This window comes from Cornus florida, unplaced genomic scaffold, assembly GCF_030987335.1.
Source record: "Cornus florida cultivar Cherokee Brave unplaced genomic scaffold, ASM3098733v1 CherokeeBrave_3.0.0_Hap2_Chr02, whole genome shotgun sequence".
NCBI lineage: Eukaryota > Viridiplantae > Streptophyta > Magnoliopsida > Cornales > Cornaceae > Cornus > Cornus florida.
Window position 1 is genome coordinate 17984675 of NW_026775572.1, and position 20311 is coordinate 18004985.

General features: G+C 35.9%; 1 protein-coding gene, 1 long non-coding RNA gene and 1 other non-coding gene across 3 annotated transcripts; 2 read left to right on the forward strand and 1 right to left on the reverse strand.

Moving 5' to 3' along the window:
- The first annotated feature begins 561 nt into the window (after window positions 1-561).
- Window positions 562-633, forward strand: TRNAE-UUC (transfer RNA glutamic acid (anticodon UUC)). Its single transcript has one exon. It is a non-coding gene; the product is annotated as a tRNA-Glu (tRNA).
- Window positions 634-5178: 4545 nt separating this feature from the next.
- On the forward strand, window positions 5179-9383 carry LOC132294003 (uncharacterized). Its single transcript, XR_009477952.1, has 2 exons — window positions 5179-6191; window positions 8938-9383. It is a non-coding gene; the product is annotated as an uncharacterized LOC132294003 (long non-coding RNA).
- A 1296-nt stretch (window positions 9384-10679) lies between these two features.
- Window positions 10680-19844, reverse strand: LOC132294004 (coatomer subunit gamma-2). Its single transcript, XM_059791707.1, has 18 exons — window positions 19601-19844; window positions 18974-19071; window positions 18825-18875; window positions 18429-18542; window positions 18138-18338; window positions 17831-17932; window positions 16242-16349; window positions 15907-16140; window positions 14680-14930; window positions 14353-14524; window positions 14060-14215; window positions 13918-13968; window positions 13234-13374; window positions 12953-13156; window positions 12716-12847; window positions 12465-12638; window positions 11757-11996; window positions 10680-11296 (listed from the first exon to the last, which is right to left on the reverse strand). Exons 1-18 carry the CDS (start codon window positions 19644-19646, stop codon window positions 11102-11104), a joined length of 2670 nt encoding a protein of 889 aa, XP_059647690.1. The 5' UTR covers window positions 19647-19844; the 3' UTR covers window positions 10680-11101.
- Window positions 19845-20311: the final 467 nt, after the last annotated feature.

Below are 20311 nucleotides of genomic sequence, written 5' to 3' on the forward strand. Positions count from 1 at the left end.
AATATGGTCTAGAACATTTTCCAAATCCAATGATTGGTGAGTGTCCAGGACATCTCCTTTCTTGGAGAGGATTTTTATTCTTTCTAACATATGGTAAGAAAGTTAATTCTAGAGGAGTTTAAATGTATTTACTGTTATTGAGCGGGATAGGGATAAATAAATATAACACGTGGTAAAGATATTCTTTCAATAGGATGGTCAATATAACAATTATATATAACTTTAGAGAAAAAACAGAACTCAAATCTCTCATGTATTAACAAACCTACGGTTTTCAAAATATAAATCTAATGATCTTGAATGTATTAAAAATGTTAAAATAAAAAGGTGAAGAGGTGGATTATGGGAGTCGTTCCAAGACACCTGACACCACGGGAAAATAATAATAATAATAAAAAATAAATAAATAATTGGGAACCACAATTGCTGTTGGATAGCTAATTTGGTTCTCCTTCTGGTGGAATTATAAAACTTTTTTTAACAAAAAAAAAAAAAAAATTATAAAACGTTCCTAAAATCTAGTATATATTTATATAATTACGCGGTAGCTCATATCAACAATCCGTTGTCGTCCAGCGGTTAGGATATCTGGCTTTCACCCAGGAGACCCGGGTTCGATTCCCGGCAACGGAACATCCTGTTTTTTTCTTTCTTTGGATGAGTTAAGTGCCTTATAAACATGGTGTGCTCTCTCTAGTCTTTACGGACATAAGGATTTTAGTTTTTTGTTATACGTTTTTTCTTATTCGATAAGTAAAGCTTAAAATTTATTGTGCATTGTTTATCTCACCTTGCTAAGTTATTTGTCATTGCTTTTTTTAGTTCGCACTAAAAAAGGAATGACAAATAACTTAGTAGTATATATTTGAATGTATTTTAATATAATCCGAAAATATTGGATTAATTTTATTATTATTATTGGATAATCAATCAAATATGGAAAAAAAAATACTACGTATATAACTTTATGAAGGTGGGTTTGAAAGACGGTTGGGCCGTCACAAACCCGCCCGAAACTACTACAGTGTGTGTCGATATCATACCTTACACTGTCGGAAATTCAAATTATTGATTTTTTTTTTTCTTCCGGAAAAACAAATTTTAAGCGCCAAAAGGCCAAAAAACTGTCTCGCGTGCCAGAGCGCCAAATCATCTCTCTCTCTAAACCCCTCTCTCTCTAATGCCGTCTTCGTCTTCCTTAATTGTCTTCGCCGGATTAGCCAGTACCGTCACCGTTGGTACTTTCCTCATCCGGCGATTCTTCACTACCGGCGACAACACCATCGTTCGCATTTCCCGATTATGGTGGCGAAATCCCCCTTTCCGTTCCAGGTTCACTCTGACGATTGAACAGATGAGTCTCAATCTCGAATTGTACCGGCGGAGATTGGAACTCAACACGGTGATCATACACGAGAGGAGAAGGAGATTCAACATCTCGGTTCGATTCGCTGCAAATCCTCGTCTGGAGGTCGCCGTTCTTCTCCTTCTTCTCCTCCTCCGATCACAGGCCGGGCACATTTTGCTACCGCTTTTGGAGGACATCGAATTCGCTTCCATGTTCTACCTTCGGGCGCAAAGGTGTCCTCGATTCACTTGTAGGATTGTCGATGTGCGCCTGGATCAGTAGTTGATGCTTCACGGGATGCAGATGTTTCAAGTTCGAAAGCATTAAATTAGGGTTTGAACTCTGTACCATTTTTTCTTTTCTGAACTAATTGTCACTATTTTGATTAGAGAATGCTAAGCAATCTGTACATTGTTACTCACTGTTCTCATTAGCCCCCAATAAAATTTGACCTTGTTGCACTACATTGTTAATCACGGCGCAAATAATCCTAAGCAATCTGTACTAGAACTTGAATTTAGCCCAAAGTTCCAAGAAGAGCTCAACTATGAATTTGCGCAATTAATATACTCTGTTTATAGAATGTTATCATTTGTTCATCAGTGATTCTGTATTAGGATCGTAAAGGGCTTGGGATGGCCATGTTTATATTAGTCTAATGGACTGTATTGTAAATAAAAGCATTGGTGGAAATGTCCTAGTTGAAAAGTAGCACACTCTCTTATAGCTATGTTAGGCTCATACAGGAGCAACACTTGCTGTCCAGCTGCACCTTTGACAGCATTTGCGTCTTTAATATAGAATTTGAATATGCTTTAATAGTAATTTAATTTTTCAATTGTGTGCCTCGCTTCACTCAAGCGTGCCTCACCTTGCGCCTAGGCTCCAAAGTAACTCTAGTGCCTCAGTGCGCCTTGGACCTTTGATAACACTGGTTAGTAGTTTCAGCTCACCAAGGGAACTTGTACCGGAAGAGGTTGATTTGGATCAGTATTATTTCTTAGTTAAGGGGCTGATCTCTCAAAAGGTGGAGTACTAGAGAGATAACAGCCCCTCCACTTCAGGTCTCTTTTTTGTTAATGAACATTTCTGCTGTAGAAGTGCCCATAGAACCCCGAAAACCCCCTCCAAAACCTTGCAAAACCCATGATGGATAACAGATATTCTTCTTGCTTATTATTTTTCTTCTAACATAAATATTTGGGGAAATACTGATTTGTTGGGATTGCAACTTTAATACATTGTGGATGGTCTGGTGGCTTAAGTTTGTGGTTTTAATAGTTTTTTCTTCTTCAATTGATAATGTTGTGGGGTGGTCGTGTGTTGTCCTAGACTGGTCTGCCCCCTTGCATGTGTTTTTCCTTTTGTTCCTTTTTTTGTTGCTTGCTCTTGGAAGTTGGTTTTTCGAAGTTGTGTTGATGTGTTCAAAAGGGTGTGTCCTTCTAGTTGTTTGTAATATGTTGTTCCGGTGCATAATATTTTGCTTAGGGAAAAAATTTTGTAGTTGCTATACTCGAATGGGAGGTGCTCCACCGGCCAGTTCATCTTTTCAGATTAAATCATTGAAGTAGCGGATCTGTTGAACATTTGTATTTTGATAACCGGAATAAAAGATTAGTTTTGTACATAGATTGGGTTCTCACACGAGGAATTGGCTAGGATTTGTGCAGATTTCCGGCAATCTAAGGTTGTTGCAAGTTTGAGTATTTGGCGAGGGAATTGAAGAGGAGTGTTGAGGAAGTAATGGGGTTTCTGCAGATAGTTCTGAGCAGAAGCAATCTTTAGGTTTAGATAGTTCTGCCGTATTTGGTTTGGAGAAGCAGATAGTTCCGAGCAGAGTAATCTTTAGGTTTTATTGAAGGGAATGTTGTTGTGAAGTGGTCAAACATTTTATGCATGATGAACAGGAGATGAGATCCGATATCTATTGCACAATCTATATATGTCTCAAAGAATGTTGATTTCTTCGAGAGAGACATGGTTGGAGCGAAGGTGAGCTTTACGTCTCCATGTTGATTGACAAGTAGGAACCAATAGGCATCCTTACAGTGCACTTTGAAAGCAAAACAGGGACTTTGATTGGCACATGAATGAAAATATATTTTTGAAGCCAAACAACAATTCTAGTCATATTGTTGCTCATACTGTTCATCCCATGGAACAGTTTCTACCTTAGTTATCTGTGGCACAACAAGAACCAGCCATGCATATGCAGAATCAGTGTCTCTTTCTCATGCATATATATATATATATATATATATATATATATTCTTCTTTAGTGAGAGTAGTGGATCTAGTTAGGTGTAATTATATATGTTAGGAAGTTGCTCAAATGAGTCATTTCTGTGTACTATGTTTCAAATTTTCAATTTTGAATAAGCATGTTGTTGATTCAAATGATCATGGATAGGTAGGAAGGGTCCAAACAAGAGGACAACTGCAAGTTTCAATTGAAGTGACCTTTATTTAGTTCTTTTTGGACAATTCAACTTACATGATTATGATTCATGAAGCACATGGTTACTTGGTGCAGTAGTATCTAATTTTCATTGTTGTTTCTGAGCAATCTTATCAATAATAAGCAATCCATGTAATTACTGTATCTACTGTCCACACTTGCTTAATTCATGTTTGTATGAGTTTATTTGACTTAAGTTTGTAATTTGCATTCCTTTCGATTTTTGTCAATAGTCTGTATCTCAGGATCAAAGTTATTTACTTAATTATCTGTTTGTGCAATTCAAGGGGCCATAACATTTATCATTTATCTATTTGGTGCATTCTACCTGATTTTCACCACACACAGATATATATATATATATATTTCACACTCATTTATACTTTCTTATTTGAAATAATTGTTTTGCAGGGTGGATTGTTAAATGGGGGCACATTTCCTTATCATCTGTCTGTTTTCTCCTCACCAGATTCTGGTTTCAATTGATATTTTTGTTTAGTTAATGTGGTGTTCGACATTTGTACATTGATTAAAGTACATTTTACTCTGCTATGTAGTTGTAAAAAGGAAAAAGTTGATTTCAAGTATAGTTTTACTAGGAATTGTTGATAAAATACTAGTTCTTGTGCCTGAGTGTTCTGTATATTGTTGGTAATCTGAATTGAACTTCTTGGCCTTGCATTGCTGCAAAGCAGATTCTAAGGTTTCAAATTCCTGTCATTTTGGATTTTATCGTCAGGTTTTGCATTGGTATCGTTTTGTTTCTACTTTTAGGATCACTTTACAATAATCAATAAATGATGTCAAAACTAAAGTGTGTGACAGTTTTTTTATTTTTTTGTTTTACTTTTTCCTTATTCCATCTACAATGATTTTGTAATGCGATGACAATATATCTTTATTATAAAGTGAAATTATATACTTATAAGTGACAATCCTATGCATCACATCGTTAGACATTCCTCATTCAATCATCCAAGGACGAATAAAAATTGCATATTATGACTAACATTCCTCTCATTATCGTAAATTACCAATATATCAAAAATAATTGCAAAATTGTCTATATGGTCTTGTTAAGTAAATCAGAAATTAAAGATTGGAAATTATTTGTCATTGTTGTTTCTTTTGAGTTTGAATTTATGTAAGGCAAATTTGTCAATTTTATTTGTCTCCATAAGGTTCAATTTTGCTATGGATTTGAGTGTATCTCTTACTTGAATTAAAAGTTAGAACTGGATTGAACATAAAAGTCAAAAAAAAATCTCTACGAAAATACTCTTTTAATTTTTAAAAGGAGTGCATAGGTAGAGTTAGGAACCTAGTTACAAAATTGTTATTTGTTATTAGTTAAAATGGTCGAGCCTTCTATTTATGTGTAATTTTTTCATAATTTTAAACTTACAGTAACTTATTTATGAAAAATAATTTAGATAACTGTGGCCAATCATCATTGTTACACCTAAACAAAAAATAAAAAAATAAAAAAAAAATAAATAAATAAATTATTCAGGTACATTTCTCAAACAATTATTTACGGTCGGACTATGTAATATTTAAGCCACATAAAATAAGAGTGAGAGCGAGAACAAATTTGAAAGCGAGAGTACAAAAATGACAAAATTAAATCACAAATAATGAGAATTTGCACGAGAGCAATAGCATGCTCCTAAGGTGAGAGCCACGCCCGTTGCAAAGGATCGTGTGACTGGTGTAGTATCTTCTTCTCCTTATTTCTGGACATTTTCATCAATGAATATTTGTTTTTCCTTTTTCTTCGTATTACGGGTTTGAAAGCGGGTGGCCCGTCACAAACCCGGCCCAAAACCTTCACTGCTTTTCTCTGAAATTATGCCCACCACTGTTTCAGAGCGCCAAAAATCTCTCTAAGCGCCAAAACCTCTCTCTCTCTCTCATGCCGAGGCTGATCCTCTTGGCCGGATTAGCCACTTCCGTCGCCGTAGCTTCTATATTCATCCGGGGAATCTTCACTACCGGCGACAATGCCATCGTTCGTAGGTCCCGATTTCGTATGTCGAATCTAACGATTGAACGGTTCAGTTTCAGTGTCGGATTGGACCGGCAGTGTTTGGAACTTAACACTGTGATCATACTCGGGAGAAGACGATTCATCTTGGTGGGTCGATTCGGAGTGAATACTCATCTGGAGATCGCGGTGCTTCTCGTGCTTCTTCTCCTCCGATCACAGTCATGGCCCATATTCTTACCGCTTTTGGATGACATCGAAGACGCTTCCGTCTTTTACCTTGAGATGCAAAGGTGTCCTCGATTCACTTGTAGGATTGTCGATGTGCGCATGGATCAGTAGTTGATGCTGTACCGAATACCATCCCAAAACGTCAAACTAGGGTTTGCGGTAATCAGGTTTGAACTTGGTAGAGTGATGAACTTTTCTTCTTCTTTTTATAATTAGTTATATGCTTGGTACGGTCCTTTTTGCAATTTTCCTACGCGTATCCATAAGCAAGGAGTATTCATCATTTCTTCAATTTATAGCTAAACATGAACACTGATGCATCTTTATCTTAGATAATTAGGCCTTGAAAATTTGAAGTTGTTAACCTAGAAGTGCATCTCTTGAACATTTGTATATTGATAACCCTAATAGAAGATTAGGCTTGTACAGAGATTCGGTTCTCACATGAGGAATTCGCTAGGATTTGTGCAGATTTCCGGCAATACAAGGTTGTTGCGAGTTTGAGTATTTGGCGGGGGAATTGAAGAGGAGTGTTGAGCAAGTAGAGGGGTTTTTGCAGTACTTTGCATTTGGTTTGGAGAAGCAGATAGTGTTGAGGAGAGTAATCTTCTTTTATTGAAGATAATGTTGTTGTGAAGTGGTCAAATATTTTATGCATGATAGACATGAGATTGGATATCTATTTCATGCTTAATCTATATATGTGTATATGTAGTACTATCCGTAATTTGGTTTCTTTGAGAGAGACAGGGTTGGAAGAGAAGGGAAGCTATATGTCTCCATATTGATTGAGAAGTTGGAAACAATAGGCAGCCTTACAATGCACTTTGAAAGCAAAAAATGGACCTTGATCAGCACATAAATGAATATTATCTTGAAGCCAGACAACAATTCTAGCCATATTGATTTGATTTTATGTTTAGGCCTTAAAATTTGAAATTGCTAACCTAAAAGTGCAGTGAACATTTGTATTTTGATAATCCTAATAAAATATTAGGTTTGTACAGAGTTTGGGTTCTCACATGAGGAATTGACTAGGAGTTGTGCATATTTTCGGCAATATAAGGTTGTTGCAAGTTTTATAATTTGGTGAGGGAATTGAAGAGGAGTGTGGAGGAAGTAAAGGGGTTTTTGCAGTACTTTGTGTTTGGTTTGGAGAATCAGATAGTTCTGAGCTGAGTAATCTCTAGGTTTTATTGAAGAGAATGTTGTTGTGAAGTGGTCAAACATGTCATGAGATGAGATCCGATAGCTATATCACAATCTCTATATGTCTCAAAGGATGTTGGTTTCTTTGAGACAGACATGGTTGGAGAGAAGGTGAGGTATATGTCTCCATGTTGATTGAGAAGTTGGAAACAGTAGGCATCCTTATGGTTCAATTTGAAAGCACAACAGGGATTTCGATTAGCACATAAATGAAAATTATTTTGAAGCCAAACTACAATTCTAGACATATTGATATGATTTTATTTTTCGTACTCTACGTCCCATGGAACAGTTTCTACCTTAATTATATGTGGCACAACAAGAACCAGCCATGCATGCAGAATCAGCATCTATCAGGGAAACATGAAATGTAGGAAATGCCCATTAGCAGTATTTACTCAAAGTCATGCAGTTTATGTCTCTTGTCAACTAACTGGTTTCTTTTGATCTTGGACATGCCTTGTCATAAAGGGTAGCATCTGGACCTCTAGGCAATCTGTGTTTCTGATTTAGTACAATGTTTGAAATAAATTCAAAAGGTTGGCTATGCAATGACTTTCGATAGCTTGAGTGTGTCTGCAATATTTATGAAGTGCTTTTTAAATCTGTTATGACATACTCATCTCACTTTTTAGTCATGAGATCTCACTGAGTGAAATTGAGTCTCATCAGATGACAGGCTTATACCCCTCACGCCCTCACCCCCTAAATCATCCGGATCAAGTGTACCGCTGAATCCAGGTAGCTAAACAACTTCCCGCTGTTTGTTTAAGACTGACAATTGGCATACATAAATCAAGCTGAGTCTAGTCACTCCAGTGTTATCAAAGGCCCAAGGCACATTAAGGTGCTTTAGGTCCTTTGGAGCCTAGGCGCAAGGCGAGGTGCACAATTGAAAAATTAAATTACTATTAAAGCATATTCATATTCCATATTAAAGGCGCAAATGTTGTCAAAGGCGCATCTGGGCACACAGCAAGTGCAGGTGTTGCGCCTGTATGAGCCCGGAGCCTAGGTATGTGCCTAGGCGCGCCTTTGACAACACTGGCTGAGTCTAGTTGGAGACTTGAGTTTGACACGTTCACCCTTTGAAAGTGTTCTGGTTCTCAGGCTAATGAGGAGTTCAGAAAACTGAGTTTGATGTTGGTTTACGTGTTTGAGAGCCATGTCTTTTTCTTAACTTGTAAAACATTTAGATTGTGTAGCTCGAATTTGGCTCATTTATACTTGTGAGATGGTTCAACTGGATTTCTTAGCTTATGAACATTTTAATATAGTGTTTTATCTGTATTCCTGTTACTTTCTTTATCTAAAAATGAGTATGGAACTAGGCATGTGTTGACAATCAACACTAGGCGAGCCTACTTGCTCACACAGCTGAGAGCCTTGGACTTGAGTTTGGCTTACATTTTCCTTAGTTGCCGAAACACACATGTTACCCACTAGACTTGAATTCTCAATCTCTCAATGTGAGGGGAGAAAATGCCTCTTAGAAATAAATATTCCATTAATTTTGATTTGTCTATTGTATAACACTAACCAAACCAAAACCTAGGGTTCATGCTCTGTCATTTACTTCTGTATCTCTTCACCTAGTGGGTAAACCATGAGAAAATTAAGCTTGAGCTCATCTATATGAACATGTTGTCAATTTATAATTCAAACTTGACATACTTCTGAAAAAATCTATTGTCTTTGAAGCAGATCAGGAAGTTCACACACGACAGCCCCCTTAAGGTGAACGCAAGAAAGACTGCTGCTATTTCAAAGAAAACAAGTAAAAAGAGGAAAATGAAGGAGGTTTTGGTCAACAAACTTTGAATTCTCACGAGATTGCAACTATAGACACGAACATGAACGACCGATATGCGTAGGACAGTTTCTGGTAGAGTATTGCAAAACTTCTTTGCATATATTACGTTGGCTGCTGGTTGACGATGCTCAACATATCCATATTGCCGTATTCAGGTTTGAACTTGTAGAGTGATGAACTTTTTCCTTTCTTTTGGTGTGAGGATATTTGTTATATACTTGGTAGGGTCCTTTTGTAAAGTTTATGATGTTTTCTTCATAGTACTCCTTTTACAGACAAACATGAACACTATAAGGTTGACGCTTCTTTATCTTATCAGAGACTTGGGCTTTGAAAATTTCATATCACTTTAACCTAAAAGTGCATTTCTTGAATACTTTTATAGGATAACCTGAATTGAAGGTTAGGTTTGTTGAGATTGGGTTCTCACATGAGGAATTGGCTAAGATTTGTGCAGATTGCTGGGAATATAAAATTGTTGCGAGTTTTGAGTATTTGGTGAGCGAATTGAAGAGTGGTGAGGAAGTAAATGGTACTTTGCGTTTGGTTTGGAGAAGCGGATAGTTCTAAGCCTAGTAATCTTCAGCTATTATTGAAGAGAATGTTGTTGTGAAGTGGTCAAACATTTTATGCATGATGGACATGAGATCAAATATCCATTTCAATTTTTTTATCTATATATACGTATATGTAGTATCCGTTATTTGGTTTCTTTGAGAGACAGATGGTTGGAAGAGAAGGGGCACCATATGTCTCCATATTGATTGAGAAGGTGGAAACAATGGGCAGCCTTACGGTGCAATTTGAAAACTAAACAGGGACTTTGATTAGCGCATAAATGAAAATTATTTTGAAGAAAAAACAACAATTCTAGCCATATTGATTAAATTTTATGTTTACTACTGTTCATCCCATGGAATAGTTTCTACCTTGATTATTTGTGTCACAGCAAGAACCAGAATTATGTTTATTGCTAACTGGTTTTGTTTTTGTTTCTGATTTAGTACAATATTGAAATAAAGTCAAAAGGTAGCCTATCCAATGAGTTTTGATAGCTTGACTGCAATATGTATGAAGTGTTTTTTAAATCGGCTATGTCACACTCTTCCGAGTCTTTGAGATCTCACATGAAAAAATTGAAAATTGGCATACTTAAATCAAGCTGAGCCTAGTTCAAGAGTGTTCAGTCATAGAGGCCAGTGCCAAGTTCAGAAAACTGAGACATTTTGATATTGGTTAGCATGTGTTTGAGAGTCTTTGACTTCTTGGCTTGTAAAACTTTTTGCTCGAGTCTGGCTCATTTATATTTGTGATCCGGTTCAATTAGGTTTCTTAGCATGTAAAATATATTATTAGAAACTTGTAAATGTATACGGAACACAAGAATTTATAACCCAGCCAACAAGTATCCTCCATGCGAGTGACATTTAAAATCTTGACATAATTCTTGCTTGCACAAGACACTTTCTAAAAGGGTAACCTAACCGGCCTTTCTTGGTCGGAACTATGGGTGCCATTCTCACACCCTTCTATTAGAGTAACTACTTTTACGAGGGCTCAAACAAACATTCTAAATATACAAATTCCTGTAGTGCTCCCATCCACAATTTGTTCCATAACAAGAGGGTTCATATTTATCAAAACACTTTTATTGTCCAAATCACCTATGCTTCCTCGTACACGAGTGAGAATATTCAATTCGCAATTAAAAGTAAAGCCATCCTTACAGCATCAAAAAAACTCAAAATGAAAACAAAAATGACCAACCTGTCGAATTCACACGGCCAATACTAATTACCAAAGACTACATGCTTCTGTGCTTCAAATTTAAACCACATACATGATCTGCGTAAACAAAGCACGCTTTTGATGGAAGCTTCACTTTTAAGTCATTTCAAATAAAAGATGATCTATATAGTAAACGAATCCCCTCAGCACGCCAATATCCCAGCTAACGAGTCTATTTGAAGCCTTACATCTCACATCTCATTCACAAATGGAAAGGAGACAAGCAAAAAAAAAAATTTTGAATGCATCATTCTCGTATGTATTGACCTAGCCGCTTGCTACAATTTCGTGAATGGCATCACTGACAGATTCATCTTCAGATCTAACAGCCAGTTTCATTGCAACCTCTTTTGGTCCATCAATACCAAATGACAACCGAACAAGCACCTTTACATTGCCTATGAATACACCGGATAATAAACATGTGTGTGATCTAGAATTGGCCGGAACCACCTCTGTGCCCTGGAAACACCACAAAAAATAAATGGGGAAGGTTTACCAGAAAATTTTACAGAACATGCTTTATATTTCATTGGGTAAAATACTTCTCAAACAAAAGGTTCTTAGGAAAGATGTTGGATATATTTTTATCATTGGGAATTAATGGAAAGAAAGACGAGCCCCACATCAGGCAAGTGACCTCAAAAATGGAACTAACCGAAGTTCTACTTTAGGAAACAGGATAAACATTGAACTTCATCGACGTGGCAACAAAAAGGGCCATTTTTCCTGGGAATTTGAATCCATATAATGGGAACATTCTACCCAGATAAAGCAAAATTTTAGCCCTCGACATTTTTAAAATTACCTCTCGTAAAAGATTTCAAAATCAAGAAATTCAGAGGCCCTAATCCTGTCTTTGAGCTTATTAACCAAAACGCAACAAGTATCTAGCAAATATGAATCATACTAATGAACTTACCTCACAGGGTTGCATGCCAAGAAGACCTATGACAGCACTCACAGCTTCTGCCAAGCTTTCCCTAGGACCAAGACCATACTCATCTACCCGCTCAAAATCTGGGCCCATGCTTTCCCAAGCATTCCTGAAATTAGAGACTCCAACTTTTAAAATGTAATCAGCTGCAACAACCTCAAGGTCCTCCAGCTGGTACTCGTCTTCTACACCATCTTCCTCAGCCTCACCAGTTGTAGGATCAACCTGGTATTACCAAAAATTAGCAAGAAATATGATAATTATTTTTTCAGCTGGGAATTCTTAGATAAGTTTGCTCTCTCATATTACAATAACAAGCTATTCTAATAAACTATGGGTTAAAATAGTCTAGCTACAAAAATTCTGTGTAAATGGAAGTATGGAATGGATTAAATACGATAGATAGTGTTTCCTTTAATATGCTTCATACCTCCTTGTGTGCTTGCTTTACTAAAAAATCAATGATTATCACACGCCTAAATTCAAATACATTCAACAATGTGGTCCAGGTAACAATTTCCAAAATTTACTCGACTTCGAACGCATTGAAGGCATATAATGATGCATGTACATTAGAGAGTATCATTTTTAACACGATGAGACACAAAGACAGCCTCCTTAGAAGTGTCCATGTTACTTGGACTTCACCAAATTCATAGCACAAAGAGAAACAGAAAAAGTGCAGGACAGTACCTCTTTAACAATGAACTTCAACATGTTGGAGAATTTTCCAACAGCTGGAACTCCATCAGGTTTCTCAAATACCACAAATGTCTGTCCAGGTGAGTCATACGGAAGGGATCTCAAAGGCTTGGTTGCTGCTTCAGAAAATTCCTCAGCTTCTGAAGCATCCACAATAACAGTGACCTGGCAGGAGGAACATGAGAATTGAGAAGAAGCTCCAAAGTAAAATATGAGTTACTACTTTTAAAAAGGGTCATTACATTTTCCAGTAATTGCTCAGGAATTGTATTGGTGCAGTTGTACTGGAAGACAACATGGCTATCAAAAATGTGTTTGACAGCATTAACTGCATATTCTGTTTCAGCTTCTGTAAGCTCCACGGGTGCCGAGGACTGGCAATAAGAAATAAAGAAGAATAAGTAATTCCTTAAGTTATTATACTAACCAAATAAATCATAACAGGTATGTAATATGGAGGAGGATCCAGACAAAAGAACCTTGAAAAGCTTCCCATAGTTTGCGAACTCGGGGATAGAGGACAGCAGCTTCTCATAAGCATCAACTGTGGATGCGGGGGCTGTCGGAGGTGCACCCAAGCCAGTTGGCTTTTTACCAGGAGCTTTCTTCTCGGCAAGTGGCTGAGACTTAACCTCCTTAGGTACAGAGTCAATATCAAAAGGATTTTCTGAAGGCTCTTGTATCTGTATCAAACAAATGTGAGTAGATGACTTTGACAACACATAATGCACAGAGATACAAACTCTTCAAGAATACTCACATAGTTCTTCAAACTCGTCTCCAGGTTGACCAGTGGAATATCCAGCGACCCAAAGAGGAAGTCTTTCACATCTTTATCAGTTTCAACAACTGAGCCATCACCTCCAAGAGTATTCAGATACAGCGTAGCCCTATCGCGAACCTGCAAAAAGATTAGCATGCAAAAGGCTTCTTAGAAAATAAAATGATTACAAGAAGTGTGAGGTATAACTAACCCTTATAATGAACTGAAGGTGTTTAACAGGTAGGCTCAGTTTCAGATAAAATACTTCTTAGTGCCACAGAAGTTGAAAAACTCAATTATGAAAAGAAAATTTTTTTTTTTTGAAAAACTAATCAAAAAATGATGCAGTATCCTTTATTCCAATTTTCAGGATATGGGTATAGAATATTGGGATACTTAATTTAATCATTTGATCATTTGGACACTTCACAAAAACATCAGTTCGGGGAAAACCATAATAGGCCAAATTCTCAAAACAAGCTTTCTCATTACACGGTGTATAGTTTAATCTAAAAGACAGATGTAGTAATAGAAATATAACTGTGCATGATAAACTTTCCAAAGCCTCTCAATAGAAAGAAAAAAAAAAAAAAAAAAGAAGCACTAACACATAATTTGTCAAGTTAAAGGATAAACACCGGAACCATGGCGATTGAAATATAATATAATACAAAAACTCACCTCATCATCACTGTCAAATAGACAGCGTCTCAACAAAATAAAGATACGGGGCTGCAACAAAATTTAGACAAAGACACCCCTAGTTAGTTAGTAACATAACTTGCTTAAAATTGGCAGATAGGACAAAAGTAGGTAATCTTACCTTCAGCAAATCAACCATAGCACCAAACTTCGCCAATGTGCTCACAGCACTGGCTCGCACAGTTGCATTTTCAAGTATTACTCGATTGTAAATGTACCGTATATATTTGCTGGGATCTGAGGTCTTAGGCCCCTCAATTCCAAGAAAATGAAGAATCTAATCATGCACAAATTAAAAAATAAATAAATTAGTAGGCCAGCCAATAAAATGACAAGCAAAACCATAGTGAAGATAGAACCACTAAGATGTATACAAGCTACGCAGCAATAACACCATTGAGAAAAAATGTTTACCTGTGTTGAAAGATAAGTGAATTCACAATCCTCAATGAATTCACATAGGTGAAGCAACCCACTTTCTTTCGCATCTGGGATGTCCCTTATAAGGATCACAATTGAATCAACAATTGCCTTTTTGTACTCAAATCCACCTTCTTCCCTCAAAATATTGCTTAAGAAATTCATCCTTTAAAAAAAATAAAGAGAAAAAAATGTCAATATAGCAATCTCACCAAAATGTATGTAGAATTGCTTGTCCAAGAAAAGAAGCAAACACGAAACCTAAAGTTTAAACGGTAGACATGTCTATTCACTTTCTAGGCAAAGGCTAAGATAACTCACAAAGATCTGTACTTGAGGGGGAACTTTAAACACAACGATCTAATCGCTTCCACAACAACAATCTTGAACTCATCAGCAATGTCAGACATGAAATTGGTAATTTGTTTCATCAATCTATCAACACTTGACTCGTTGCCAGTTTTTAGCAGCGTGGTGATCGCAAGAGTGGCTATGCTTCTATTTTGGTCAGAAATCAAGCTCTCCATATCTATATTGCAATTTGTAACAGCCATTGGATGTGTCATGGCCACCTGAAGACATTAGACATATATAATCAATTACAAAGAAAATCCCATCATATTCTATACAGAAATAAAATGACTGGAAAAATTTTAAGTCAAGAAACCTTAATCCCCAGATGAAATAGGGAAGGTTGTAGAAATATACTATGAAATAGTTCTACATATGATAAAAATGACAGACAGATCCCACATTAAAGCTCCAGCATTTTACAGGTAATTATTAAATTCTTTCACTTTGGAACAAAATATTTCAAAATAATAACAAAAATAATATTATATTAAACATTATAGATCTAGAGGTCATACCTTTTCTTTGGTATGCAGTGGGACTTCCCTATATCTGTGGTGGAATTGTTGGTCAATTAGAAGGGAGCTAGAGTGAATAAGAGAGTGCAATTGGTGTGGGAGGTAGGACATTTTCCCATTCGTTGGTGACTTTAGAAAGAAAGGAACAGGTGTTTCTTTGAGGGTAAGGAGGATTCTATGGTGAAATTGAAGTTTTTTATTCAGTACTGAATTTTTTTAATTTCAGGACTAGATACAATAGTGACTGATTATTTCGCAGTTTTAAGGAAATAAAAGAGTAAGATTTGTGCATTAGCCACATTTATTTATTTTTAACAATGCCACATTTACGAGGAGACGGGATGTGTTTAGGGTGTGTGTGAAGTGTTTGGTGTCATGTTGGACACAAACAAGGGAGCTTCCTGAAAGTGTCCATGCGTTTTAATTTATCACTAAAAAAGTGCAAGTTATGCCATGCGTTTTAATTAATGCCATTCGATTTTCATTTTGGGGACAAAAAGCCTCATGTGAAAAATAAATAAAGGCCAGGCCAACAAATACTACAGAAATTCTGGCCTCACACAAGGGAAGAGATCAAGCAGTGAAGAGATATGGTGAACTACAAACAAAATATTAACATGATAAACCAACAACACAGTGCACACAAGAGTTTTCTAGTAGTAGGCTAGAAAAGTGTAACCTTGTTCAAAGTGCGGACTGCAGCAAACCGAAGCACTGGCTTCGAAGAACTTAAGAAGAGTTGTAGAACAGTAATAGCTGGAGTCAGTTCTCGACTTGTTACTCCACTCAACTCCGTAATTGCCCTAGCTGCTTCAAAGATAACCATTTCTGCTTTATGGCGGAGACAACCCTCAAGATAATCATAAAATGGGCGGTCCCCAGTTTGGCTGTTTGCACTTGATTCTCTGATAACCTGAAAACATATTTGTCATGCAATACTTGTTTAATAGCGAAGTTAAACATACAAACAGCCACCCGAACAAGAAACACCGTGTTTCAGCAGAAGTAATGCACCTGGCTAGTATAACGAATCAAGAGACATTGAGCCAAAGGCGAACGGACAGTCCCCCTAGTCAAGCTAGTAACTAGCTTGCTAACAGCTAATCGGTCATTTTGCCGTATCTGCAAATTGGCAATCATATACATTAAAATCATGTCAATGTTATGTTGTATCAATTTAGTCCACACGTGAGAAACTAGGAAAACAAGAATATTTCCAACATGGCTCAAACTATAGAATAAAAATAACAAAACATTCCTTTCACTTTTTAAAATGATTACAATGTGCTAAAACCAATTGTAGAAACACCTACAATCAGATAAATGGAAATGCGTCCAAGTTCTTGTCCTGCAACATATAACAAAGAACACATGGAAAACACAATAAATTGCAAAGGACCCATCTTTTGCATTGAAATGAACCGCCATATAAAAGAAAGAAGCTACAAAATGCAATTCACATCATATTTGGATCATGTACCAGCATACATGCAAATCATAACAAAAACCATACATAAAAATGTGATTTTGAGTGGAAAGGGGAGATAAAAGTCATATATATGCCTTTAATCTCAGAGAGAGAGAGAGAGAGAATATATCGATCATAAACAAACTAAACAAGGTTGCATAAGAAACAACATTTGTGGTGACTGTCAGTGGGTGGCCTCAAGATTATTGTATGCAGCAACGGACAATTTATTACACAAATTACAGGGCAATAACCACTTGATGGGTAAAACACAAAACACGCAATCCACTTTTTTTGTAGAAGATAAAAAAAAAAAAAAAAAACAACAGATAAGATTGGCAAGGATATATCATCTTATGCACAATAACTATATCTGAACCACTTTTTTTTTTTTTTTTTTTGGTTGTAAGGTAACAAAAAGTAGCTATTAGAAGTCAAGTTCTACATAAATATTACTTAAGACACTCAAAGTTCTTGTATAACAGATGTGAAAGAGAAACCAAAGGACTTAAAAAAAGAAACAAGTGGAATAGGCAATTTAGATATATTCTAATGGCAATACAAATCACTTTCCCAAACTTGCTTCCAGACATGTGCTTGAATATTTATGTAGAAGAATAATCACTTATGTAATGCTTTGATTCATCATATTTTACTAAAACGGGATAGTCATAAGTCATACGTTACCAAAGCAATCGTGCATACTATAATGGTTAACTTTCACAAAGTTACTTCATGCATGAAATATGAGTCATACTTAATAAGCACATCAAGCTTAACTACCCAATGTATTAACTCCCTACAATCCGAAATAAAAGCCATCATCCTTTTTTTGCAATGTCGCAAAATAAGAGTCCATTTTGAAAAGTCACTGTTAAAATTTGAAACTTCCCCAAAATGATTCTTAACTTTTGAAAACTTTCTCATGTCAAAAATGTATACGTTTGAATATTTGGAGGGTTAATTTGGGAATTTCAAACAAAACATTCGTCTAAGCATGTCTCTTAATAAAGTTGGGAGTCCTTAAAAGAGTGGAGTATTAATTACTTTAAAATATCAATGTGCCACCAATATATCATGTTTTAAACCAACAAATAACTCAAGTGTTTTAACATTGAATACAAGTCTTCTGTACCTGATGGAGCAGGGCAAGAGCATGGAACTGTACAAGTGCCGCCCTTGACTGAACAGCTTCTTGAACCTCATTACTCCACCTTTTCACAATCTCTGGGTTTGTCTGTCAAACAAATAACAGATAATAAGATGAAAATTCTAAATACTTGAAAACAATGTTAATTATTATGATTATTATTATTATTATTATTTTGATAAGTAAGAAAACAATGTTAATTATAAATTCTAAAAAACTTGAAAACAATGTTAATTATAAATTCTAAAAAACTTGAAAACAATGTTAATTATTCATAACTATTTGAAAGTACCTGAAGTAAATGGATTCCACTAACAAGGGCTGCACTTGCAACCACGGGGTTTTTGTCAACAATGGCTTGTTTCAAGTATCTCTCAATTTGTGTGAGAAGCGTTCCATCGGTGATCCGACAAAGAACACGGATAGCATTTGCCCGGTACATATCAGTCTTGCTATTCATGTCTTTCATAAGGGAGCTTGTGACAATAATGACCTTTCATGAAAGCTCAAATGTCATTTTCTACCTCTCTATAAAGCATGATTTAAACTTTAAAGAAATAAAAGAAACCAATGTATATATAACCTCATCTGCGGAGGGAGAGAGCTCCTTTATCATCAAATAAACCATTCTCCTCAAACCGATATCTCTTGACTGAAACAGCTTTGTGACAGAAAAGAATACTTCTGTGGCTTCGGTCTAAAATTTTAAAGTGAAAAAAAAAAAATCATTCTAGATGAAAGTAATGAACTCTATCTTTATAAATGAACAAATTCTACATGTTTGAACAATTAAATTTTTTTCACTAGTACATTTGAACTATTAATTTGATGCACCACAGAACAAATAAATAAATCCAACCTCATAAAACATGGATTTTAAAAAAAATGTATATCTTGTTATATGTATATGCAGTTGTAATTTTGTATAGACATGTGTGCACGGCCAAGTGTATCTATATAAATAATTTGTAGCACAGACCTTCGTAAAGGTCTCCCCCTGATTCAGAAGATACAGAAGCTTTGTAATGACCTGAAAAAATAAAACAACACCCACAAAATCATTTTGTTCATAACGAAGAATACAAACATATTGCATGCACAGAGTTAGGTGGCATAAGACAAAAGCACCTGTGAACATCTCCTTGAGTCAAGCTGAGGGTCATTGAAGACCCTTGCTTCTTGAAGGACCGCACCTTTCTCGATCCCAAGAAATGGAGAGTACTCGGCTGCCAAATTAGAAAGGGAAGGGGGGGAAGTACAATCAATCTCACAATGTGCCTCAGCAATAGATAAACTGAAAGCACAACCAGCAGGAAATAGTACCAAAAAACAGATCTCATACATAATTCACTGATCTAATAACATCAACGAACCAAGTTCCCCAATAGCCATTCATAATCCGAACAAAAAGACTAGCAGGACACATCTACAACTAATACACGAACAACTCCAACAGTAACAGATCAATTATAATGGACTCTTCTTTGTGAATGTCAAGGATTGATCTACAACAATACTGATTGATCTAAATACCTAAATGCTAACACATAAACTAAATTGAATTAAGTTTCTTCACAATGCATTCGTAATCGAAAACACGGTAAATACACGCAGATCTGAATCTTTGATATGAATAATCGAAAATTAAAAGCCAAATCGAACCGAATGCATAAATCAAATAAATCGTTACAATAACAGAATTAAAATATTCAAAGGAAACTATTATCAGTAAAAAAACATCGAATTATCACAAACCTTCGTCATCGCGATCGTCGTCCTTTTTCACAAGAGGCTGAGCCATTGAAGAAAGATACTAGGGATTGGCGAGATCTGTGATGTGCCTACTGAGACACAAATGAAGAAAAGCTCGATAGTGAACAAAAGCGTGAGGAATTCAGATCTCTCTCTCTATATATAATATGTGTGTATATAAATATATATAAGCACAAGTTGTTGAAGACCAGCAGATCTCTTATCTATGTGTGTAGAAGTGAAGTTTTTGAACGGGCTATTGGGTGTGAATAGAGGCGAAGTGCGGGTTTTATCTAAACCCGAATGCTTCGGCATTACTAATGCAGTAATGCTTCAGTAACTTAACCAATAGTATTCGGCCACGTCATAAATTTTTGTAATCCAACTAATGTTCGATAAATTTGTTTTTGTTTTTTTTTTTTCCCCTCAAATTATATATATTTTTCACCCTATTTTTCATATGTAAGTTTTCACACACAAAAAAAAAAAAAAAAAAAAAAAAAAAAAAATTATTTTTAGAAAAACATACAAATTGAACAAAAACAAAATCTTATGGTCGGTTTGGCAGTGATGAGTAGGGACCAACGAGAATGTGTCTCCCTCGCACTTTTTTTTTTTTTTAATGTTTTATTTGGTTGGAGGAACGAAAAAATAGATGGTATTATTTTCAAATTTTCATTCATGATGGGTATTTTTATCAAATTATTCTCGTTT

Coding starts and splice junctions, on each gene's coding strand:
- LOC132294004 (XM_059791707.1), bottom strand. CDS start 19,646: ATGGCTCAGCCTCTTGTGAAAAAGGACGACGATCGCGATGACGAAG. Junction 14,931..15,906: donor CAGTCCGCACTTTGAACAAG/GTTACACTTTTC, acceptor TAATGTCTTCAG/GTGGCCATGACACATCCAAT. Junction 13,375..13,917: donor TATTTGACAGTGATGATGAG/GTGAGTTTTTGT, acceptor ATCTTTTTGCAG/GTTCGCGATAGGGCTACGCT.